This window comes from Portunus trituberculatus, chromosome 27, assembly GCF_017591435.1.
Source record: "Portunus trituberculatus isolate SZX2019 chromosome 27, ASM1759143v1, whole genome shotgun sequence".
In the NCBI taxonomy this organism is placed as follows: domain Eukaryota; kingdom Metazoa; phylum Arthropoda; class Malacostraca; order Decapoda; family Portunidae; genus Portunus; species Portunus trituberculatus.
In genome coordinates this window covers 8763369-8791056 of record NC_059281.1, presented here as the reverse complement: position 1 = coordinate 8791056, position 27688 = coordinate 8763369, and the positions used below count along the sequence as shown (strand labels likewise).

At 36.1% G+C, this 27688-nt stretch overlaps 1 protein-coding gene across 1 annotated transcript; it reads right to left on the bottom strand.

Moving 5' to 3' along the window:
* Nucleotides 1-845: 845 nt before the first annotated feature.
* Nucleotides 846-25019, bottom strand: LOC123509392 (calmodulin-lysine N-methyltransferase-like). Its single transcript, XM_045263683.1, has 8 exons — nucleotides 24871-25019; nucleotides 22312-22460; nucleotides 21452-21513; nucleotides 15628-15743; nucleotides 14832-14947; nucleotides 12857-12931; nucleotides 7242-7434; nucleotides 846-4839 (listed from the first exon to the last, which is right to left on the bottom strand). Exons 1-8 carry the CDS (start codon nucleotides 24955-24957, stop codon nucleotides 4762-4764), a joined length of 876 nt encoding a protein of 291 aa, XP_045119618.1. The 5' UTR covers nucleotides 24958-25019; the 3' UTR covers nucleotides 846-4761.
* Between the last annotated feature and the right edge of the window lie 2669 nt (nucleotides 25020-27688).

The following is a 27688-nucleotide window of genomic DNA, read 5'->3' as shown; positions in this document are numbered from 1 at the left end:
ATATATATATATATATATATACACAGTCACTGCAATTAAAATCAGACCCTTGTCTGTCCACAATGGAAAAAAGATGACATTACAAAATAACTAAAAATAAAATGGTATACTTCATATTCATATTTTCTATTTGGCTCATGAAATATGAGAACAGTTTCAAGTGGGAGCTCCAGTATATTTCCTTGTAGAAGATAAGTTTTCAACTGTTAATAATGGCATATTTTACCATTATGTTGGGCCTCCACATCCCCAAACTAAATATTTGGCTTTAAAGATGTCAATATTTGGCGGTACTCATGTTTGCAAACAACCCTTTTCAGCGACGGATTTGAATGAGGTTTGACTTGGATCTCCCATTTTACTGATGAACATCTCACCTCAACAATGAAGGTAGACACAATACTCAATTCTTAGTGCCAAACAGTGATACAATTGTATATGCCAAGAGGTACAAATCAAGCTAAATGATACATTGATTTCCTTTGCACCTTTGTTTTTCTGGATTACGTGTGAACACTAGTGTAGATTAAATTCACCTTTCTTTATTATCATCATCTTTATCATTATTGTAACACTTCCTTAATAAGTGGCATTGATCTGCTCAAAATAATCTGACATATACTCTGATGAAATGTGGCATGTTGTGGTAAATAAGTTTGACAACCCTGATTGATTGATATTTCAAATTTAGAATACTAATAATATTATCACTATTATTGAAAATTTTTATTTACTGATTATCAGTTATCAGGAAATAAATCTATCGCCAATAATCAAGCATTGGCTATAGCCGATAAGACTATTGTTATCAATTTATCTATTATCGTGGACTTTTTTCACTATTGTGACCATTTATGGTAATGCATTCCCTGAGTTGCCAGGTTTCACCAAAGAACAACTGACCCAACTTAAGCAGAACTCCCAAAAAATAGTCCAACTCCTAGTTTATGTGGCTTTTGAGCACAAGGGTCTGACTCCATTTGCAGTGACTCTGAAACTGGACTACACCTTGATTTTCATTGATTGTCACAGCCTAAATGATTTTTCTAAACTAGGAATATATTATTATACATAACTACAAAACTTTTACTCACTATCTGTGATAAGAACCAATACTCACTATTTGTCACTGCAATGTTATTCTTCAGATCAATCAAATTAAAAGATTTTTTTTAAAGCACATGGTTTTTCAGCATCAGGCCACTTGATAAGATGCACTTTGACTCCCTTACATTACATATTATCACCAAACTGACTGGCACACATTTATACAGAGACCACAACTATACGTTCATTTCACAACACTAAAGGCTCTATCACAGACACATAGACACGTGCATATGTGTGCAGCAGCCACTCAACCAGTGAGAAAAACAAAGATTGATTACCGCAACAAACTCAGGTCTGCAGAATGGAAGGGGCTTATCTAAAAATTCAGAATCACTTGCTATATTCTTTTTAGCCAATAGATCATCGTTAGTGTTAACTTATCATGTTATGCTACAGATCTCCCCTTAATTTCTCTTTTCCTTATCTTCTTATGCTAATAACTAAATAAGTTCACACTCCTTCCTTGATCAGTGAAGAAGCAGCACTTGAATATAATGAATTCTACATGCATTCAATAGACATGTTGCAGTAACTACAATATTAATCACATTAATTCCTTCTACAACTTAAAATTATGATTCTGCTAACTTCTATGACTAAATTTCACTAAACCATATGTGACTGAGTAACTGTTCATTAATAAATATACACTACCATTACTAAGCAGCTGCTTATTGATAAATATCCTATGGTTATTTTCACATGCATTCACTATTTACCATATGCCATACACAGCACAGCACCTTGCATTTCACAGAGCAACATATACTATTGTGTGTATGGCCAATTCACGACAAGACCAGGTGCCATCCTTACTTAGTTACTCCAAAGTCAAGGTACCACTGTATGTTGTTAGAGACTGCTATCAATATATTTTGGCTACGACACATCGTGAAGAACAGGATAATTCTAAACCAGTTCAATAAATTGTGCATTTGTGTGGAGAAATTCAGAGCACTTGTCCAGTGTCCATGAAACACTGAAGGATATTGGTAGTGATGATATCTTTTTCATGGAATGGAGACAAATGACACAGAGTCAAACCATGGTAGTATTGTGCCAGACATGTGTGAATGCATTAGCCAAATTCAACATAAAAAAAAAATGTTTTCACTGACACTAAAGCACCGAGCAGAAAAGGAACCAATATAGAATTGATTTGTGTGAGTGGGCCTTAAAGTGGATTTGCAGCTGAGTTTGGAAAGCAAAGCATCAACATGTCTGAACAAGTCCATAGAATGCAATGCACATTTCACATCATCCATAGCAATTCATCATGCCACTTTGAAAATGAAGAAATGGAGAACACAGCACTCATGACTTGGGTTCTGCCATCTATGACTAGGGTCATCACATGTAAAAGTGTCCATAGACATCCAAGGTTATTTGAAAGCAAGATGTCATGCTATGGAAGGAAGAGGGCAAAAGGCTGACACATGTGTAAGTGGCATAACATCACCAGCAGAAATAAATCACCTGTTTATTACAAACTGTTATGAACCTAACAACTACTGAAACAATTGTCCTCCATTGTCTCTGCACCATTACACATCTTAACAGGACACCTATGATCCTTGGTGTCCTTTTACAAGTAACACTTTATAAGAGCACTTGGATATAGGCTGGGATGGACAGAAATGACAATGACTGCATTGTCTTCAGTTGCTTCCAGTAATTAATTGTGGATGCTCAAGATCATCCAAACCATGCCAACACAAATAGTGATATTGATAGTACAAGTATATTGCTCAATAAACTATCCAGAATACAACCACCTGAATAAAATGTATCTTCAATAGTTTATGGTAGTTCATTGCCTTAGTCAGTCTTAGAGTAACATCTACTTGAGGAAAGTTATACAGAGACAAGCACTACAAAGCATATAACCCTGTACTAGAATTGAGATGCAGTCTGTGAGGTAGCTATCTCAGACACCATTGTCATGTGTCTACAGCCAGGTAATAGCTGATGAGAAGACAACATAATAAGAAATTGGGCAACAATAAATTTCACAAAGAAATGGTTCTATTCATAATGAATAGAGAGAAATGAGTGTTTACTGCACACACATACACACATGCTAACTCCTTCACTCTCTCACACATATATACATACATACATGTAAATAGTACACAACAATTGAGTAAATTGGCCAGCATACCAATGATACAAATTTCTGCAGATAATGAATACATAAAACAAGGCCCAGTTACCTATATTTTGATAACAAGAAAAGGCAGCAGACACCTGCCAAGACAATAATTACTCCCAGTGAGGCCTGAAACACTTGACTCAGGGGGCACTGTAATCTTATTATTAGCCCAACTGCAACCTCACTGAACATTTCCCTTTTGTGTCTCACTACACAAGGGAACAGTCATCTTATCAACTCTCCTCCTCTGACTGACTGTCTTCAGCCTCTTTTTTCACCATTACAATGTTGTATGCCTTGCTATCTTCACCACTATTTTCATACTAACAGCTCTTCTTATCTTGCTAACTGCATGCCTATCCTCCTACCGCAGCCTCATTGCACAAGGTTTTCTTCTTCCTCTCATACCTATTCTGTCCACCTTTTCAACTCAAGAATTAACCATTACTCTAAATTATTAATCTCTTTCTTAGATAAACTCAGAACTCCCTATCTGCTTCTGTATATTCATCCACCTATGACTTGAACTAATTTAAGAGGGAAGTTTCAAGATACATATCTATTTTTTTGGGGCTAACTCTCTTGACCTTGTTTGAGGACTAGCATCTCAGTGAACATTATTATTAATCATTTTTGTTGCCCTTGACCAGCTTTTCCATTTCACATAAAAAAAAAAAAAAAAAAAAAAAAAAAAAAAAGATAAAAAAATACATGCACCTAATTACACATACACCATTCACTCAGTATTGTGGGAACATAGCTGTTTATACCATCTATACCATAACATGATCCCCCATCAGTTTTTATTATTAATTGAACAATAAATATTAGTAATGATGACTAAATAATATCCTTATTTGATAGAATAATGGATTATCATAAATAACTACCTGGAGGGATATGATCGCTTTTTCCCAAACTCACCTTGCCCCGTGCAGCCTGCACATGTTGGGCCATTGACCGCAATGTTTTCCTATTTATCATGTTTCTTTTGTTTGGATACACTGTCTAACTGTTCCTAAAAGTAATAATATGTTAAAATAATTTTGATGAAAGAAAATTATATTGTGAACCCATTTTTTCCTATATATTTCAAGTTGATAATTGTGACCCTTAAGAGTCAGTGGAGTGACAGTGTGAAACCTGATGATAACTGTGTAGAATATGACCACTGGTATCAATTCTAGATGTCTTAATACCCTCTCGCCTTTTTCTCCATTAACCTCAATGGTCCTTTTTTATAACAATTGTGTTGCCCTTGGCTGGTACTCTTCTTACATAAAAAAAAAAGTAGTGTTAAACATCTTTTGATAGTAACTCTGATATTTATGTCTGCTCTGCACTCATCTTAGACACAACTTGTGAGTAGCTACACAGGATTCAACTAAAAAGTTCAAGACATTTAAAAAAAAAATACTAAAAGCCCTGTATCAGAGAGTACTGACCAAGACATTATCTATAGAACCCTCTATAGATTTCCGAATAGCTTTCTGGAGTATCTAATTGGTCCCTATCTTCTTCAGCACCATCAGGAGAGGGAAGTGAAGGTTGTGATTGTAGTGTGGGTCCAGTGCACTCTGAAGATACAGTGTGTTTGGTTAAAGCCTCCCTGGCCACACAGCAAGGGAGGGAATACATTACAGTGAAAACTCAATACTCAAAAGTCTTAAAAGTCAAACTTTTCAATACTCAAATGCAAAAGATCAATCTGGTACTCAACCGGTCGCACACATGGCTGTCCCTTTCTAATACAGATAGTACCGGAACCAAAGTACCAGTATAGTGTTCCCTCGCTATTTCGCGGTTCGGCTTTCGCAGCCTCACTGTTTCACAGGTTTTATACATACTCTTAGATACATTCTGAGGATTTTTCGCTATATCACAAGGGTCTGTGGCATCACTTACAAATGTACGTATGTACATCAAATACTGTACATGTATTGTTCATATACATATACAGTGTTCCCCCGCCACTTCGCAGTTCACGATAAAAAAAAAAAAAAAATACAGCCATATTGCAGAAAAACACATTGTTTCATGTTGATGCGTGAGAGAGAAGGTTTCCTAGCATGCCGCCAAACAAAGAGATGAATTGAGTCAGAGGCTTTGTACATGCCCACAAGCACTCATACAAGACGCATGATTGGTTCCCAGCGCAAGATCGACCAATGAGAGCACAATTGGATTTATCCCATGAGTTCATCATTGCAGCCTCACCCAACATCTTCCTTTGTTGTATCTCACCAGTCTAGTCCACGCTGTTGACTGTCTCGCATAATGTATCTTAGTGTTGTGTTCGCGATAATTTTTTTTTGTTTAAGTAGTGATTCATTAAGCCCTTACAATGCCGCCTAAGCGCTGTGCTCCTGCAAAAGCTTCCTCTAGTGTTCCCAAGAGGAAGAGGAAGATGATGACCATCACTGAAAAAGTAAAACTTTTGGATATGATCAAAGAGGGCAGAGGAGGGTGAGTGTTACGTATTGTAAGAGAGAGAGAGAGAGAGAGAGAGAGAGAGAGAGAGAGAGAGAGAGAGAGAGAGAGAGAGAGAGAGAGAGAGAGAGAGAGAGAGAGAGAGAGAGAGAGAGAGAGAGAGAGAGAGAGAGAGAGAGAGAGAGAGAGAGAGAGAGAGTAAATGTATAATTACTGTATAAGGTTTTACGATTAAATAGATTTAAGTAAAATACTGTATATATAAAGTATAAATACTGTTTACATATTCTAAACGTTCTAGTACCCCACATACATATACACAAACATTCCTAGATGGGGCAAATCCTACTTCACGATTTTTCACCTTTCACGGGGTGTTCTGGTATTCCTTAACTGCAATAAACGAGGGATCACTGTATTCCAGTGTACCAGGTACTGGTATACATCCCTAGTCCTACCACAGTCATGACAACAATAACATTCTCCTGTGTTCTGCCTATGGCTTACATTTAGAAACATACAATGGCACCAAAGAGGCTGATTTGTGGTGGAAATAAGGAATCTAATGAGAGTGCAAGTGTTAGTGAGTCACAGCCCTCCACTAATGAATCCACAGGAATCATACCAGAAGATGAGTTAGTTACCAGTTGTTTTATATGGATGGTGACTCATCCCTCCCTCCTCCTCCCCACCCATCTCTCCTTCCCTTCTATGTTACTTAGCCTTCACTTACAGAAAGTACAAACAAAAGTTATTAAAAAAATATTACACTGAAATTTTGTAAACTTAAGGTTTTCTTAAGGTTAGAACAAATTACTTGATTTATAGGTATTGGCAGTCAAGCTTTCTGATACCTGAACTGCCATTTGGAACGAATTAGGTTTGAGTATTGAGTCTCCACTGTATTACCAAATGAATTAAATCATGATAGCACATTTATGGTAGACAATCTCTTAAAAAAGCTATTATAGGATATTATAGACCAATGGCCAACTGCCTTGCATAAAGACAAATGGAAAACATAATAGGAAGATTGTGACCAAAACCAATCCCTCTATAATAAATATTTGTGTTGTAGTTATCGTCTACAACCAATAAGGATAAGACATCTCAATGTCCTAGAACCAAGGTGTTTAATTCCAATACTATCTGTCACCTCTCTGTAAGTTATTAGAAGAAATAAATGTTAATGAGAAATCCATCTTGTATAAAGATAACTCAAGAATCCAAACATTGTAGAGAACATAATAATTATGACTTGAGTAAGACTGGATTTTGAAAATTAATATAAAAAATATATTCCAAACCTATCATAGATCAGAGGTATTCCTTGATGGCATGTTATATAAATATAAAAATGTTTCCTATTCAATTTTCACAAGAAAAAAAAATATCATGACCATTAGACATGCATATATAATAAATTTAAGGAATTAAATATACCAAATTTTCATGATTAACCACCCTCACCACACATCCATCATATGTAACCCAAGATACCATAAAAATATACAAAACTAAATCACTCTGGTACACAAAATCAGCTTACCTTCTGTGCAAGGTGGTCCACCACATGGTCATACTTCTCCACAATAGCAACTCTAAAGTGAGGCCGGCACAAGGAGGCAAAGCTGTGGAAGGTGCCACTGCGCGCCGGGGCCACCACCAAAGCAATACCACCAGGCCGCAGGACAGCCAGGAGTGTGAGGAGGAGACTGTCCCGTTCATCGTCAAAAAACAGACTGCAGTGGCATAAGAAGCAGCAATTACATTGAAATTCTGGTAAGATTGTATACAAAATTCTCACTTGTACACTGAAACTATGCACAAAAGACTAGAGTTTACACCTTATTAGAAAGTCTTCAACAAAAGCCCTCTCTCTATCGATGAATATCAACTACATTTTGTTTCAGTTGAATGCTGAAGTAGTTACTATACATATCAATTGAAGACCTGAATACAGTTTTGATGTATTTTAAAAAGATAATAAACATCTCATATCAAAATAAATAGAACAATTCTTTATATAATATGTAATTTCAGTTATCCAATCCAGTTCGTCACTTTATTATGTTTTCTGCCCTCACTGCCCTACATCTTTGGAAGGCTTATGGAACTGATGGGGTCCCTCCTTCTGTTCTGAGACACTGTGCTTCCATGCTTGCACCTTGTCTAGTCAAGCTCTTTCAGCTGTCTGTCTGTCAATATCTACATTCCTTTCATGCTGAAAGTTTGTCTACATTCTCCCTGTTCCTAAACCTGCTTCCATAAGGATGACCAGTCTAATCCCTCAAACTGCCATCCTGCTGCCTCAATTTTCTGCCTATCTAAAGTTTTTAGCATATCCTCAACAGGAAGATTCTTGAACATCTATCACTTAACATTCTATATGATTACCAGTTTGGGTTTTGTCAAGATTGTTCCACTGGTGAGACTTGGCCATTCTCTTAAGAGATTTTTGCAAAACCTTTGCTGTTGTATTAGACATATTACAAGTTTTTGATGGATTCTGACACAAAGTCTTGATTCCTAAACTGTTCTTCTACAGCTTCTATTCTTCTTTCTGTAATTTTATCTCAGATTTCTTTTCTTACCATTTCATTGCTACTGTGGTAGACAGTGATTTCTATATCTATTAACAGTGGTGTTCCTCATGGTTCTATCATGTTACCCAGTCTCTTATTATTAGTCATCAATGATCATCTAAACTAGACTTCTTGTTGTATGCATCCCTACATAGATGATACTGCCCTGCATTCTTCCACATTTTTTCATCGACAAGCAACCCTCAGCAAGTAAATGCTTTAAGTAGGAGAACCACAGAACACCTAACCTTGGAACTCTCTCATATTTTGCACTGGGACAGAACAAAGCTAGTATACTTCAGTGCCTCAGAATCTCAATTCTTTCATCTATCAACTTGACATGACATACCTGACAGCTATCCCATATTCTTCACTGACAGTCAACTGTCATTAGATATACTATATACATTCACTATATATTCAAGATGTAAGCTTTGGTATATTGGAGAAATCAAAAGGGATCTAAGATATTTAGTCAGTGAGCATAAAGAAAAATACATATAAACAAAAACAGTTAGCTCATTTATCTTTTCCAGCTGTGATAACATATTTACACATACACAATCATCCTTATACACATATTACATAGAGTTGACCTACACACAGACATCACGACAGTTGAAGCCATACATAGCTAGCATCTCAAACTTGAACTTAATAATCAACTATCTTCAGCACAACTCTATCTTCTATGCACCTTATTTCAGAGCTCTGGTGCTACAGAACCATAACTAATCTCTCCCCACACTTTCACCTTCTCACCAGTTGTCATTCTCTCACCATAGATACCACTACACTTTATTTTCCCTATTATCATTATTATCATAGTATCTTATCTTTTTCAGTGCAATTTGTCTTTTTTTTTTTTTTTTTTTTTTTGTGTGTGTGTGTGTAATTCCCCACCACCATGGCCATCTGCTGGTCACCCAGCCAGTCTTCCTTATTACAGAGCAAGCTCAGACCTCATAGACGGATCTTTGGGTAGGACTGAGACCACAACATACTCCACACACCAGGAAAACGAGGCCACAACCCCTTAAGTTACATCCCGTACCTATTTACTGCTAGGTGAACAGGGGCTACACATTAAGAGGCTTGCCCATTTGCCTCGCCACACCTGGGACTTGAACCTGGGCCTTTTCGGTTGTGAGATGAGTGTGTGTGTGTGTGTGTGTGTGTGTGTGTGTGTGTGTGTGTGTGTGTGTGTGTGTGTGTGTGTGTGTGTGTAATTTACCACGGTTACCTGTTGGTCACCCAGCCAGTCTTCACCATTACAGAGTGAGCTCAGAGCTCATAGACCGATCTTCAGGTAGGACTCAGACCACAACACACACTCCACACACCAGGAAAGCGAGGCCACAACCCCTTGAGTTACATCTCGTACCTATTTACTGCTACGTGAACAGGGGCTATACATTAAGAGGCTTTCCCATTTGCCTCGCCATTTTCCGTGACTCGAACCCGGACCCTCTCAATTGTGAGTAACGAATGTTCGTCTAACGAATTTCCGGTTTAACGTACAGGCAACCCCCACTTAACAAAGGGGTTACATTCCTGAAAACCACTTCGTTAAGCGAAACTTCGTTAAGCGAACCAATTATAACATTTTTGACCCCTGACTTGAACTTCCATTGAGTAAACAAAGCGAGAGTGTGTGGAGTGTGTGTTGTGGTCTGAGTCCTACCTGAAGATCGGTCTATAAGCTCTGAGCTCACTCCATAATGGTGAAGACTGGCTGGGTGACCAGCAGGTAACCGTGGTAAATTACACACACACACACACACACACCTTTGTCGTAGCGAAATTTTGTTGTGTGAACCTTCGTTAAGCAAGGATTGCCTATATATAACTATATATATAATATATATATATATATATATATATATATATATATATATATATATATATATATATATATATATATATATATATATATATATATTAGTCATTCTAGTTAGGCTTGAACACATAAACCATCCTGATATAAATAAGTTATAGATGCAAGTATTGCAGTGCAACAATGAATCAACCAAGCTAGCAACATCCAAATGAATAACAAACAACTTTCCAACCTGTACTATATAGTAAGCCCAAAAGAACATGCAGACAGAAAAATTAAGGACACAATACCAATCCACACAGACCTAGTTTATTTTTTAATCAGTAAGTTTATGCTAAGTCACACAAAAGTATTACCACAAACATTAAAATATTTGCATATTGTACAATACTTATGCACTTCATTACACACATACACACACACACACAAAAATGGGCCAATTATTTAAGAAAGAGGAACAAATAAACAGAAATGGACAGCATTATAAAGGAAAAAATAATAATGTGTATAAAGATCTAGCAAAATTTTTTTTTCAAAGAAACTGAAAACAGTCAAAGAAAACACCAGTAGAGTAAAAGTCAGAGAAGAAGCAGAGATCCAAAAGAGATGGCTAAAGTGTTCTACAGATACTTTCACTCAGGGTCTACTAAGAAAATCATTTGAAGAAAGAAAGATAACTGAAAATGGGAGTTGTCTGAAAGAGGTTGTAACATCAACAGAGGTTAAACACATGTTGGAAGAGTTGGATGTTGGAATAGCACAGGGACCTGATGGCATATCAAGCTGAATCCTGATGGAGTGTAGCTCACAACTAGCCAAGGCGATACATGGCATAATCAATACCCTCCTAGTGGAAGGTAGAGTACCCAAAGACTGAACATGGGCACATATCCCAATTTACTAGGTTGTACAAAAGAAGAGCCTTTTAATTATAATCCAGTGTCACTGACAAGTATGGTATAAAAATTTGGGACAGGATAATCAAGAAAAGGTGAGTGAAATACCTGGAAGACCAAAACTTAGTAACAGAAAGACAACTTGGATTTTGAGAAGGAAGGTCTTGTGTAACAAATCTGATAAGCCTTTACTCCAGATTAATAGACAGAGTGAATGAGAGAGAATGACAGATACAGATGGATTGATTGCACATACTTGGAACTAAAAAAAAAATAAACAAACTCTTGATAAAGTATTTTTCCAATTATCTAAATGGAAAATGGAAAATACTGAAGAACTGGAAGGATCAATATCAGAACGAATACCTGGCTTTTTGACAAGTACCAGATATGTCTGCAATATATGTAAACAATATGACAAAGAGGCTAACAATATCAACATCAGAATGAATGCCTAGCTTTTTGACAAGTACCAGATGATGCTTGCAATATATGCAAACAATATGACGGAGAGGCTAACAAGTTACAAGTGTCTCTTTGCTGACAATGCTAAGATTACGAGAAAAGTAACAAATAAAGAAGACTTTGATTATGACAAATTATTGTTGAGGTGGAGCAAGGAATTCAATGCCAAGAAATGCAATATGGTAGAATTTAGGATGTTTTCAAGAAAAGAAAACTACTACTTGGGAACTTGAGAAATTAATAAAAGAACAGAAAAAAAAAAAAACCTGGGAGTAACCACCTTTAATACACTGTCACTTGAAAAGTCTCTAAACAAGATCACCTGGGAAAAAAGATGTACTGCAAAGGAACATCAAGATGACATTCACCTTTATTGATGAGGAAAAACAAATAACAATGTTACTGAGCAGCATTAATGTGGATTCCAAGTCTGAAAAAGGATATCAAGAAGCTGGAAAAAATCCAGTGCTGTAACTAAAATCTCCACAGCCTATAAATATGAAGAGATTGTGCCTGACTACACTGGGAAAAAAGGAGGAAAAGGTGATTTGATAGCACAATATAAGATATTAGAAAGGAAAGAGGCATTAGACATAGATGATCTGTGATACCAGATACAAGAAGTATCAGAGACCATGGAAAAAAATTGAGGAGTGTTTGCAGAGAAGTCAATAAATATAGCTTTCCTCACAAAAGTATAGCAGTGTGGAATGGGCCTATTGATGAACTGTGTTTAAAAAAATAAAAAATAAATAAATAAATAAAAAAATAACTAAAGTCAATACAGCAATAAGACAGCATGAGTCTAGTGTCTCTTTTCTAGTATCTTACAAATAGTGAAATACACACTAATTTTAAAAATATGCAGTGTACCACAGATAAAAGTATGAATTTTACCTAATGCTGAGAGAGAGAGAGAGAGAGAGAGAGAGAGAGAGAGAGAGAGAGAGAGAGAGAGAGAGAGAGAGAGAGAGAGAGAGAGAAAAATATATAGCAGAAAGAATAAATAAACAAATAAATACAAGCAACAAAATAGGATGTGCAATTTTTCAAACCGACAGATGTGGATCTTCCAAAAGAGCCACAACATCACAGCAGCATCACTGAAAGCAAGCCTTGCAGTGCTCTAGGTGAATGGATGGAAACAAAAACAATGGTTGCAGATAAGTATAAGGTGTTCAAACACACAAAAACAATGGTTAGTGCCAAGGATGTAGAGGAGAGGAAAAAAAAAAAAAAAAAAACAGAAATAACAATGTAATGGCCATTCCTAGCACACAGCAGCATAAGTAATTAATTGTAAGTATCCAGACTCAACCAGCACAGTGCTGTTAGTAAGCCATAAGACTAGCAGCTGCTTAAGAGGTGCAGCACCTACCAATCGGCACACATGGCCACATCAAACTTCCCTTGATGTGGAGATATCTCTTCTGCCACTCCCCAACGGAGCACTCTGGAAAAATATGTAACTTCTGCGCTACTGTCTCTTTGAGGCTATAACACCCATTGACTCTTTGCAACACTTTTCACCATCATTATTAATAAAGGACATCTTACCTTTTCCTCTAGATTTTATGACATGAAATACAACTTTAACTGTCTTTTAAATAAGGCAAGAATACACAAACAATACTTCTTTTTAAGTAAAACCTTTTTTTTATGAAAATACTTAACCATATGTAATTACATATACCTAAATTCCCCTATCCAACACAGTTAAATATCCTGAATTTCTTTAGAGCAACCTCCATGATAGAGCCTGAGTCAGCAGGAGCCTGCACCCCACTCACTCCTGGAAGAATCATCCTAGGGAGAGGGGCTGCATGCAGCCTTGCTCCCCAACACCAGCAAGTTCCATGAAGCCTCAGTCAACAGAAGCCTGCATTCTATTCACTCACAGAACCACAAGCCCCTGAAAACCTGAAAATAGCTATCAGGGGCAAGAGACTATAAAGCCACCAACAAAACTGGGCTAAGGTTGCTTTCATTAAATCCATATTGGATTAAGTAACAACAAACCTATGAGACCAGGAAACATCAGATGACAAACTATCCCAGTGAAGTTTCTTCTCAGTAGAGCCATCTGAGGAATTAAACCACTTCTTTTTGGAAACAAAATGCTTCTCAAAATCAACAACATAAACTTTGAACTGAGAAGTGGAGGGATGGCAACATTTATTGCACCTGTTGCCAATCAAGCAGATCTTTTGCAGGCAAGAAAAACACAGCAAATGCAACTCTAAATCCCCAACAGGTAGCTTTCTGCTGCACTTAAACACACTTGCTGTTGGACATGATAACCAACAAAGGCTACTGTACAACATGGGAAAGCAAGCAACAATATTAACAAAGAAAATAGTAGAAGGGCAGAAGTGCAGATGTTGAATGTGCAGAGCACAGAAATTAACTGAGAATCAGATGGTGGCCTTGTAGAGCAGATTACCTTGCACATGTGCACAGGGCAGAGGAATCTTTGTTTCCCCTGGTAGGAAGACAGTTCATGGAAACAATCTCTAAAGAGATATAGGTTATTTTACTGTGCTGAGTAGGGGAACTTAGGAATACTGAATTTCATATGGGTAGTAAGTATATGTATTAAGAAATAAAAAAAAATATATATATATATATATACATTAATTGCATTCAATGAAAAAATGCTTTGCAAATTAAAAAAAATAAATTATTATTAAAAAGAACATTTTCCCATAAAAAAAAAATATATATATATATATATATATATATATATATATATATATATATATATATATATATATATATATTAAAATTTCATGAGATAAAACTAAGGAAAAATAAAAAGCCTATTCAGTGTGTACTTGGGTACCTAACTATGTATGGGACAAAGTTAATCAAGTGATGACTCCTGCATTATGCTGTGAGATCCAGTACTCATTAGCCATGATGAAAATTCAAATCCAGATGTCATTAATGGACATTTTCCAAAACAATTAGATCTTGCAGAAATTATTATCATTATATGCTTTAAAAGAGCACACTTTATGCTACAGTAATTAATAAAGCTCTCAGCACAAAAAACATGAGCAGTGTACAGTAGAGTTGGCCCAGTGAGAATTGGACAATGTAATAAGTGTTTGAGACCCCTTTTACTGCATTCAAGATGTAATAATATTGAAAAATATAGGGAAATTTTTTTTTGAGTGACATGCATAGATGACAATTCATTGTTGCACATAAGAATCAGGGTACTAAAGAATGAGTAATAAACAAAACATACAAAATGCATAATAGGGGCACTAAAGATGATACACTAATCATGTTAAAATTTAATCTTATGAGAAAGGAAGTTCCATCACTAACTCCACACAATCCCTCACCTGGCAAAAGTCTCCACTGAAAGGTTGTTCTTCTGTAAGGACACTTTGACATTGGAGACTGAGAGTGCATTGCCATCAGTCAGCACCATCCTGGAGGCCACTCCACTGGCAGCAACCTGTATTGGTGAGCAACTGTGGTTCAGTGTGCATACTACAACACTCCACTTACACAACACCTTGCCAATTACGACAAAATAATCACAATGTCCTAATTGGAATTTAGTCAACTTTGATGCCTGTTATTTTTACGGAATGAGAAAAAAAATTGAAGACTATTTATTGTTAAATTGGTGATAACATAAAAGAATTAAGCTTTTGTTAAAAACATAACATGATCATATATTATTTCATAGTGGGCTTTAAGAATTATATTGCAGGGCATTGTGTTGATTAAGAAGTTTGGTTTAAACTATATATTATGATGACTTGAAATCAATTCAAAGCATATAAATGTAGGAAATGTAATGTAGGAAGTAATAAAAATAAAAAAAATAACAATAATAATAATGATAATAATAATAATAATAATAATAATAATAATAATAATAATAATAATAATAATAAACAAAAAACGGCTAACAATCTACCAATATACAAGACAAAGATCCACCGGAAAAGGAGTATACATCTGGGCTGTCCTTCCTGCCACTGAAGACTATGATGGTTAACACAATGCAATAGTCACAAGACAAAATCTCCATAATTTGTTAAGAATGGCTTGAAATAAAATGTTCAAATACTTCTGATGTTTCTGATTTTATCAAGCTTACGAGAATATTACATAATTTCTACTCACCAGCATCCCTGCCAAGCTAGTCATGCCACCACCCAGCTCTAGAACAGACTTTCCTGAAAAAATTTTCAGGTTGCTAAGGCAGTAGTATGTCAGAATCTCTTCAGAAGGCCAGATACCTGAGAAAAAGCAGAGATTGATGCTGTTAACAAATATATATGAAGTTTCCATATATAATATCTATCTACAGAATATCAGTTAACTGTTTGGCACTTTAAAGCACACACAAAATATTTTTACTTATTCATTTATTTTATTTAAGTATGGACAGGTGGCCAAGGGCACCATAAAGAGTGAAAAGAAAAAAAAAAAAAAAGAAAGGTCCATTTAGTTGCCAGTCCTCATGCAGGTCCGAGATAGTTAGAAAGAAAGGGATAAATGCCTTGAAATCTTTTTCTTAAATGAGATCAAGTCAAAGAAAGATGGAAATACAGAAGCAGGTAGCAAGTTCCAAAGTTACTAGACAAAGGTATGAATGATTGAGAGTACTGGTTAACTCTTACATTAAAGAAGTGGACATAATAGGAGTGAGAGTAAGAAGAAAGTTTTGTGCAGTGAAGCTGCAAAAGGAAGGGAGACATACAGTTAGCAAGATCAGAGGAGCAGTTGGCATGAAAACAAAGGTGGAAGATAGCAAGCGATGCAATATATAAATATATATATATATATATATATATATATATATATATATATATATATATATATATATATATATATATATAGTGGTATCTTGAGTTCTGAGTTTAATCTGTTTCATTAACGAGCTCATATCTCAAACAAAGTTTCCCTATTGAAATTAACTGAAATCCCATTAATCTGATCTAGTCTCAGAAGAAAACACAATTTTTCTTAATGTGCTTTTAGGTAAGAAAAGGGTATTCATAAAAAACATTGCATAAAAACATATTTTGGCATTACAAAAGAGAATATAAATAAGGAAACAGGTTTTATAAAGTATATGCCAATATCTCCCAGCTGATATAATACAACTGATGAAGGTGGAAGGTATTTTTAAGAATCTAGCTGAGAGCATCTTAGTGCAGTTCCCATCAGAAGCAGATTGGGTGCGTAACATGTCTTCAAGTCAAGTAACCCAAATTAAATTGAATAAATCGTGTTATTTAGTCGGTCGTGTCTCCTTATATATAAAATTGTGTTGAATCAAAATTGCATTATTAAAACTCGCATTAATTGAGAGTTGACTGTTTATTGTTATAAAATAAGAGAAAAAAATGTAAGAACATTTGGGTCATAAGATCAGTTGGTAAAAGTATAAACTTCAGACAGTGAAAATTCTTCTTGCTTCAGGGGAACACATTCAATCAGAAGTGTTTAGTGTCAACAAAAGAACAAGAAATATCTGAAGCAGATGAAAATATGAAAATTTAAAAAAAGAATGTACATTGATGTACTTTATTTTTTTTAAACTGCTGTACTTTGAGAAATTTTCCTTACAGACAAAATTAAAAACAAGAGATAATATTCAGTGCAAGAATATTCTGTGGTAACTACTTGTAGACCAAGATATGTGAGGCTGTGAATATCATGATGCATCCCTAAACAGAAGGAGGCTGCACACCAACACCACACTACTTCACTTAATATGTCTGTGCTTAACCATAAAAATCTATAATAATCCTATTTTTCTTTTCTTTTATTTTCAGACTTGATATAGGGGTATTTCCTTGTCATAATTGATAAACACTTGGGGAAAGCTGACCAAGGCTGGAAAAAAATAAATAAATAAATCTTGAAACTTCCCTCTTAAATGAAGTCAAGTCATAAGAAGTTGGATATACAGAAGCTTGTAGGAAGTTCCAGAGTTTTTCCAGAGTACTGGTTAATTCTTTCATTATAGAGGTGGACAGAATAGGAGGAAAAAAAAAAAAAAAAAAAAAAAATATATATATATATATATATATATATATATATATATATATATATATATATATATATATATACAGTCGGCGCCAAGGGTATTGGCGCGATGTTTTTTTCATCTGTAGCACTAAAACAAGTGCAATACTAACATGTATGTAGAACCTACCAGCCTCTAATACTTTGTGGGGAGTCCTTTCCTTTTCAGACAGCTCTCAAGGCGTCGAGGAACAGATTCAGCCAGTCTTTGGAGCATTGAGGGTTCTAAGTTGTCCCAAATGTCCTTAATCTCCTTCACAAGCTTTTCCACAGTTGCTGTGTTACGTCCTCGTAGTCTTCGTTTTATTAGTCCCCACACATTTTCAATTGGATTGAAATCTGGACTATTACCAGGCCAATCGTTTATGTAATCCACTCCTACAAATTCAAGCCATTCTTTGATTAGTTTTGCTGTGTGTGCAGGGCACCATCCTGCATGAACACCTCACTCTTACAGGCATCAAAGCAGTCCTCAAGATGGTCACATAACAGTTCCAAATATGATTCCTTGTTCACTGTTGTGTTTTTAGGTAATATAACCAGCTTGCCCACACCATAGTACCCAAATGCACTCCATACCATGACACTATCAGGGTGCTTGACTGTCCCCTGCGTGTACTTGGGATGGTACAGGTCCGCACCAAGACGGAGCCTAACCTTACCTCCTCGGTTCCCAGTAACATTAAATGTAGCCTCATCGGTCCACAAAACCTTCTTCCACTTTTCATTGTCCCAATTTAGATATTTCTTACAAAATTTCACACGATTGTGTTTCTGTTTCTCCATCAGAAGAGGTTTGCGTCGTGGTGCCCGATGCTCATAAGACAAATCGTCCTTGAGGCAGCGTTGTATTGTCCTAACAGACACATCTTGCAGGAGTTTTGGATTTTTTTCTTTCAATTCTTTAGCTGTTATCCTTGGTTCAGCTTCCACCTGTCTTTGGATAACCTTCAGAGTCCTTTTTGATGTCTTTTTAGCTGGTCCAGTCCTCTTGACTTGGAATGGGGGATAATCACCTCCCGCTGTCTTGCATTTCTTTGTCCATCTCTGGACACTGTGCAACGATACTCTGGTATGGATTGATATATCCTTGTTAGACTTTCCTGCCTTATAAAGTGAGCTTATTGCTGCAATTTTCTCCCTTGTGAGCTCTGGGCCTCGTGCCATTATTACAAAAATCCCACAAAAAACACAGCACGTCAGAGCGGAAAAAAAACAATTGATGCGGTCACGACTAATCACAAAAAGCAACTGAGTTATTCTATAGGCAACTGAGATCTTTATTGTCTGTACATGGATCTTAAGCTCAGCCTACTCTACCATGTGCTTTCGCGCCAATACCAGTGTCGGTTTTCTTAAGTGTAAAATGGGGGTCCTTAATAATTTGTCACGGGTATTGGCGCACATTTTTCGCGCCAATACCCGTGGCGCCGACTGTATATATATATATATATATATATATATATATATATATATATATATATATATATATATATATATATATATATATATATATATACAGCATAGACTCAATACTTGAACTTAATTAATTCAAAATGGCTGTTCAAGTATTAAAAAAGTTTGGCTACCGATATCTATAAATCAAGTAATTCATTCTAAGTGTTACAAGGCTGATCTATTCAATTCTAAAGGAATACTGATAATGGGTATTTGTGAAATCAGTGGTCTCCAGAGGTCACTGGAGAGCTTAGGAACACCCAAGCCAACCAAGATATCTACTATCTCAATTTTTCTGTACTTAACATTTTTCTGCACTCAACTATGAAGTTAAATGGCATCATATCATTATGCATAAGTGAAGTAATTTAATAGTGTCTCAGTAGCACACTGGAAATAGTTTACCATGATGTCTCTTGAAACCCAAGCTACAATATCTAACATCTGGCAATTATATTCACACTGTTCTTGCGATTATAAACAAGATTAAACTAATATTGTGCTGTCACCCACATAGTATAATCAGTGTGCACCATTCACCATGCATTTAGAGTGTATCAGTCTCTATTTTGACAAATATCAAAGTGAGGTAAATCTTGCCATTGAAGATGAGATGAGAGTATCCCTTATACAAGACTCACCACTGCCAGCAGGGTGGGCAGGGTGAAGGATAAAAGGTAAAGGGCAGGAAGATGGGAGCATAGGATCACACAGGGTGTGTGGAACTGAGGACACTGAAATATGAAGTGACCACTGGTCTATGTGAGTGGCAGCAGACAGCAACGTCACCAACATGAAGAAATCCTCGCATGATATCCAAACAAATATGAGTCATACCTGATCTCTGATAAGTCAGTCTCTGAGCTCGGGTATCCGCTTTTGAACTATTCAGTATTATTAGTATTAAATTTCTGCCAAAAAAGAAGTTGGCACTTAAAACAAATGCTTATTTTCCAAACTCTAATGTGAATTAAATATCTTGAAAGGCCTGACAGTGCTGATCTTACATTTGTATTGTTTATAAAAGCCGAAAAGACTGAGGAGAGTGCCAATTTTGCCAACTTTGTCTTTTTTTTTCATGGAAATACATTTAAGAATTTTTTTTTTTTTATGCTATAGTTTTATAGCTTTTTTTATGATCCAACTCAAGCACAAAATAACTTTGATACATAGTTGCTTTTATAACCGTAGATAAATCACAGTAAGGAGAAACTGATTTTTTGCTTGGCTCTCTCATAACTTGTAGCTATCTGGCAGCTGAGCTTCACTAATACCCCAGTCTCTATATTGATATAGTTGAAGTTGTAAGAATAGAAAAGAAGAAAAATAAGGCAGAGAGTCTTAGACCTTATCACTGAAAGAGAAGAAAGGATGAATATGGTGAGGCTGATGAAATGTAAAGCTTACAAATCCCTGATCTTGATGAAAATATTCTGTATTATCAATATAAGCAAGAGAACAGAAAAAAAAATTGGTACATTGATTCCTAAGATATATATATATATATATATATATATATATATATATATATATATATATATATATATATATATATATATATATATACTTGTATGTCTTGGCTATATATATATCAGTGATGCCTTCTGCCTGAAAATGTATATGGCATCTCACATGGACAAAGCATCTCTCAGTTTCATCTGGTGTCAAGTTTACCAAGCAGGATATTACTGATACTTTAAATATTAATAATAAACACAAGACTACTGCAAACTAATATGCTAACAGGAATTTTCCAAGCTCTCAGAGTGAAAATCAAGATTTGCATGGTCTTATGTATATAATGGCTTTCACCATATTAATAACTAGCAAATTCAGTTTAAGAAAAACTTGGTAATATTTTCCCAGATTCAACTATTCTCCATTATTACAAGTTTCATGTCATACTATTTTCACAAACAATTCTCTCATATATATAGATTTTTTAGATCTTCATAAATTCATGAGCAGTGACAGCAGGCAACTTTGATGAGCAGTGACTGCAGACAACTTTTATGAGCAGCAATTGCAGGCAAACTTGCAGGATTTTATATCTCAAATTCTAATTTGAGCTTTCCACGTCAAAAGTGAAACAAATTTAATCTAGATGAAAGTTATTACATGCATCTCTGTAGTGTTTATTTTCCTTTCAAATGTCCATGATGCTTCTACAACATTACACTAATACTCAGTACACAACTTTGTTTCAACTTTAAACATCAATCCTGATTTGCCCTCATTATAGAAATCATTTTTTTGCACAAATACATATGTGTTTGAAAAATTTCACTTGACACTAGTGCAAACAGTTCACTGGGTTACCTATTTCCCACTGGCCTAGACAAAGTTCAATATGCATTGAGCATTATAATATTAGCATTCAAAATCACACAGTTGAACATAGAGTGAAGGGAGAAAATGAGTATCAGGTTACAAAAGAAGATTCCCAACTTACAAACGTTGCCCGTATTGTTGAAGCCCGTAAGCTGACTGGGGCTGAAGTCTCGTCGCAATAGCCTAGAGACATGCACAGGGATGAGTTAGCATGCTGGCAGCAATCCATTAATGGAAAAAGTAGCAAATGCTTAGGCTCAAGCCATCACTTCAAAATATGCCCATTTGTTAATCTAGTATTATGAGTTAGAAAAGTTGAAACTGAACTGAAATTAGGTATAACTAAAGAAGGGCTCTGTGATACATTTTAAGATGTAAATTACATAATATGTACTATTAGGAAAAGTATAATATAATAAATAATTTTAACATAGTAATTACTCTTAAATAACCCAGCAAAGTATATACATCATAAACCAAATCTGAAAAAAATAGTCCCCTGTATATCATCTGACATGCTTAAGAGAAAACCATAACATTCATATATGAGCTAATACATCAAATACTTCCAAATGTACATATGTATAAATTACATGTGCAAGATTACAATAATGTGCATTAAGTAAAAAAATGAAGCAGGAATCATTCAGCACTAAAAGAATACATATATACCATATATATCACAATAAAATAATAATAAGAATACTGTACTGAACTCTGCACTGAATTCTGGAAACCTTAATAAATGAGATATACAAAATAAATATCAATAAAGTAACAAAATATCATGAATACATACTCTGAAAATTATGCTCTACAGGTTATGTGCATTAGCCATAATTACTGCATGGCTGCAGTAGGTCTGCAGAGTAAAAAGAACACTTTTCACAAGCACAATACAAAATCATTATATCTTAATAGCAATAATGCTATTGTAGTTAGCTGAGGAAACAAACTCAGACCATCTAAAGAATTTCTTACCTCACAATGACTTTCAAATCTGAGTTGATGCATCTGACTGAGTAAAACTCCTGCCCCAGTTCTTCAAACAGCAGAAGGCCAAAGGACTGGAACTTTCGTGTGGAGACACTGTCAGGCGAGGCATCCCTGTTGCTGGACCGCTGCAATGCCTGAAAAATTAGGCATAACAACCACAAGAAACAGTTGAAAACCTTGCATATCTAGATATGTAGTATTACTGGATGAGCACCTGTAATCTACACTTAACTTGCAACATGAAAAAAAATAATAATAAACAAAAGTGTAAAATTACAGCTTTAAAGTATAATAAAAAAAAATGGAAAGGAGTTTAAAAACAAAACAAAGGTAACATCATCTTGATGTGGCCACACAGTTAATATATCCACTCTCCTTTTCACTTTGAACATTGTCAATCTGAACCAGATAGGTTAGAAGCAGTTCTTGGCAAACCTGTTTATACAAAGATATTGTGTGCTCTATAAGAACACAAGCCTTTGTCTAAAACAGGTTCAAGAAAATAATATATTTCTCTTACAATACATAATAATTTACTTTCATATTTAACTAGTATTTGTACTTCATGTTAATTCTCAACAGTAGAACCATCATGATCAGCAACAGCTCCAAAACAGGAAAAAAACACAATTTTCAATTTAATCTAATTAATCTAACCTGACATAACTTGAAATAACTTTGTAAATCTGTGAACCTAGTCTCTAACAAACCATAAAAAACAAGTTACTCCTTAGCCACAGTATTACTTTCTGCAGGTAATTTTCTAAATCCATATTACCTATAAATATATTACAATATCAACATAGGCATATCTGTGTACATTACTAATTGCTCTTCAAATAAATAATGAAAGTTATCTCATACCAGGATGAATATATCAATAAATATGGTTCTATTGTTATTTAACTAAAATATCCGAGGTGCTTCGATCATGCTTAAGTTGTGGGTGACATAATTTGAAATATTTCTTATAGCTAAACCATGTGGCACAGATATTATAACTCCCAAACAAATTATCAAAAGTGATCTCAATTTCTTCTCAATGCAGTGATGACTCAGTCAATAGCATGCATGTTCATTATGTTGGTTTACGGTAAGGTAAGAAAGAGACTTGCTCATTTATATCTCCTTGATATAGCAAATGAAAGTTAAATTAGGCTTTCCTCATCCCAAAACCGACTTTCTCAGCAGGTCTTCAACCTTGTTGGGAAAAGGGAAGGGAAAAAAATGAGGAAGTTTTGTGCTGCAATGCCATTTTACCAGAAACTTAAGTAGAGTGCTACTCCAGCCTAGACAGGGGCACAGCTTCCCCTAGCTAGGCTATATCTGGTTAAAAACATTACCTAGTAATATCAAATGAAATTCCCATACACTTTTAAACACCCATATTTTGCCGATTTCTTATCCCCCACTCCAAAACCCCCATTCCCTACATGTCCTTGGGTTGTTTGGGTGGTGAAAGGGAATATATACATATTATATGTTTAAGTAGTGTTCTTAATGTACTATAAGTCTGTGAAAGTTTTAATCCATGGAAGTTTAATGTTTACCCAGGACAGCACTCTGAAATGTGAAGACTCTCAAAGTGTAACCCACACAGTACCACCACTCAGGAGACACCCACCCCTGGCACTGCACTCTCCACCAACCAAGATGCCCACTCAAGGCACTGAACTCTCTACATTCCAAGACACCCACCCCTGGCACTGCACTCTCCACCAACCAAGATGCCCACCCCCGGCACTGCACTCTCTACATTCCAAGACAACCACCCCTGGCACTGCACTCTCCACCACCCATGAGGCACCCATCCCTGGCACTGCACTCTCCACCACCCAGGAGGCACTCTTTTCAGAATGTTATCACTTTTAATGCATCTCTATCCAAACATCTTGGTGATACTCTCTTCCAAAACTACTAACCTTTGAGTTATCTGATTAACAACTCAACCATCTTTCTTTGCCTGTTTTTTTTTTTTTGCCCTCTCCAGCCTAGTACTTTAGCATGATCTTTCTGTTTTTTTACTTATTGCTTGGGGCTGGCACATCAGCAGGATGTCACTTCCCTTCCTTAGGTGGGAGGCTCAACAGGTGAGAATGCCCTAGCAATATGTATGTGTTGATAAATATCAGTACTATTCCAGTAGTCTGTAACATTCTATTATGGATATGTGACTGATCAAGAGGGGAACCTCTCCCTCCTGCTTGGTTAGTTTAGGTAAGTAATGTTAGGTTTGGTTTAGATTTGATTTTATCACCATTTTAGTGTTTTCTTATGAACTTCTCGAAATTTCGCCTTTATTTATTAATTTATTATTGTTTATCTATTAATTTATTATTTTTTTTAAGGATTTCTCCACCTAGAATCCTGGTTTTCCATCAGGTCCCAAAGTTTGTTGATGATGGGGAGGGAGCTGGTGGCGAGATGGAAGAAAGCCTATTCTGCATCTTTACCTTACCCATATTTTGAGTCGAATACGAGATAAGAGCAATGGCCATGAAACAGTGAACTCAGCGGAGGATCACCAAATCATTATCAGCTCACCTCCGCCAAGATCCTCCAGCGGCGGCGGGCCACGGTACCCCGCCTCTCGCCTTCCCTCTCACTGCTCGCCGTGTTGGCACCCGTCATGCTCGCAGTCCACTGGGGATGGACACTTAGGTAATACCTGCCAGGTCTAAATGATGACGGGAAAGAAATATATTTAAATATATATATATATATATATATATATATATATATATATATATATATATATATATATATATATATATATATATATATAAAGCGACAAAGAAAGGACAGTTCGTAAAAACGGTAGGAGCAGCAAGTGGCGGAGTGTATCCCATACGGGGGACAATGGACACTGGACAGTCTTCCGCGACGAACTGGCCCTGACACTATTGCAGCATTGCTAATTGCCATGCAGTATTACCAAGGAAGTAACAGAAGGCGGCATGACGTCACAAAAGTGAAGTCAGAGAGAGTTAATCAATGGGATATCAGAACATGGAAGAGAGAGAGAGTAATGAGAGAGAATATGATAATAAGAGAGAGAGAGAGAGAGAGAGGGGGAGAATATGGTAACGAATAAGGCAGCGTTTCTCAACCTTTTTACCCTTGCGTAAGTAACACTTAAAAATCAGAGTTGCCACTCCTTGTTTTTTCCTACTAGATCTAGTATTTTTATCTTCGACCTTGTAGTCTTGTAGTTTTTTCCTAAAAATCCAACAAATCTTGTAGTTTTCAATCAAAGGAAAAAATGCGATAATGTTTCATGTTTTTTGCTTACTAATTACGTCTACCTAAGTATACCCTTATATGAATCTCATACTCCTCGTTTTTTCTAATGAAGAACAGTGAGACGCGTCTCATTCGCGTTCAGTAGTCAGTATGTGAGTCCATCGTAGCAAGTACCGGGCGAGAGCTGAACTGGGTTCTTATTCCAACTTCCCTCAGTTTGGTGAAGATCGTGGTCTTAAACAGGCATAGTGATAAGTGACAACAATGAGTGAGTCTCCTACAGCAAGCTCCAGTGGAGATAAAACTCCGCCGAAAAAGAAACCGAAGTTGTGGTACAGCCAGTCATTTAATCAGGACTGGTTAACTGACCCTGAATTAAAAAAAAGACTGGATCAAGCTAGACCCCAAAGATAAGAATGTTGTTCATTGTGTAGTCTGTGAATCCAAGCTAAGGAATCCTAACAAAGCTGGTTTGTTAAGCCACAAAGTTACCTCAAAGCGTATAAAAAACTATGAATCAAAGAAAAAGTGTGTGAATATTCAGCATTTCTTAAAGAAATCAGTGGAAGACCCGAAAGATAAAGTTAACAATGCAGAATTATTGTTGTGGATATATGGCAGAACATGGAATAGCATTTTCCCAGGCAGACCATTTGGTTGAGTTAATGAAAAAGATGTTTCCTGACTGTGAAACTGCCAAGAAAATGACTATGAAAAAAACAAAAGCCTCATATATCATGCAGTATGGATTAGTGTGGGAAGAACGGGAAGAAGTTATGGAGATCTAGTTGTTTTTCAGTCAATCTAGTCTTTTTCAGAGGGACAATCTTGTGTTTTCTGAAAATCTAGAGTGGCAACACTGTTAAAAATGTCTCAAGGAACCCGTGCGTAAAAACAAAATTATACACTATATATTTCTCATTTTATTTTCATCGTTTTTCACGTGACAAATATCATCATCAGAGAGAGAATATAATAACGAGAGAGAGAGAGAGAGAGAGAGAGAGAGAGAGAGAGAGAAAAAAAAACTTTGCTGTCTCCTGATAGCAGACAGTATTGGTGTGTGTGTGTGTGTGTGTGATCACTTTTACGTCGCGAGACAGCAGACATTCATGTTTACTAATATTATTATTTTTTTTTTAATTTCTTTATTCATTTACTTATTTTATTTATTTATTTTTTTTGTGTGTGAGATCACTTTTATGTCGCGAGACAAGTTTTTCCTTTATCACTCTCTCTCTCTCTCTCTCTCTCTCTCTCTCTCTCTGACCAATAGCGTGGCTTCATATATGTGACGTCAAATCAGCTGGGTGGAGGAGCTGCGAAGGGGGAGCCGGGAATGGAGGCGAGCATGTGGGACGACTTCTCGGGGACAGTGCCGAATTTTATCCCAAAACAGTCAAAACACCATGTAACACCTTAAAATACCGAAAATACGCGCAAAGCTCACTAGAAACACCCTCACACACACACTCAACACAACCAAACCACTTTAAAACACTCAATTTTATACCAAAACACACCCAAAACACCATGTAACACCTCAAAATGCCCCAAACATACACAAAGACACATTTCAACATCTCATTCTGGATATAAAGAAAGAAAGAAAATGGTTAAGGAATTAAAGATGTTTGTGTCAACACTGGTTATTCTGTTTCTACTGAAGGATTTTCTGTCATAGCAATAAATGGACAATAGATCAATGCATTCCTGTGTATGCTGTGTGGCAGAGAGTGAGTGGACACAACCTGGGTGTGTTTCTAGTCTGCTTTGTGAGTGTTTTGGGGAATTTTGAGGTGTTACATGGTGTTTTGAATGTTTTAAGTGGTTTGGGTGTGTTTAGTGTGTGTGAGGGTGTTTCTAGTGAGCTTTGTGTGTGCTTTGGATATTTTGAGTTTTAAGTGGTGTGTGTGTGGGGAGTGTGTACATGTAGGAGGGCATTTTGAAACATTATTAACCCAAACACCACCACCAATTGCCTCATTTTTACCCTGAGATTTGTGTACCATTAGACCATTTTATTGACATTAGGAAGGGTGTATGGAGGGCAGAAAATTAATGGCCACAGTCTTCACTATTTTAACCCCTTCAGTACTGGGACACATTTTTACCTTGA

Bases quoted from the DNA above. Each gene is read 5' to 3' on its own strand.
- LOC123509392 (XM_045263683.1), bottom strand. From the start codon at position 24,957: ATGACGGGTGCCAACACGGCGAGCAGTGAGAGGGAAGGCGAGAGGCGG. The intron at 21,514-22,311 runs GTAAGAAATTCT...GCATGTCTCTAG, and splicing joins GATTTGAAAGTCATTGTGAG to GCTATTGCGACGAGACTTCA. The intron at 4,840-7,241 runs GTAAGCTGATTT...CTGTATCTTCAG, and splicing joins TGGACCACCTTGCACAGAAG to AGTGCACTGGACCCACACTA.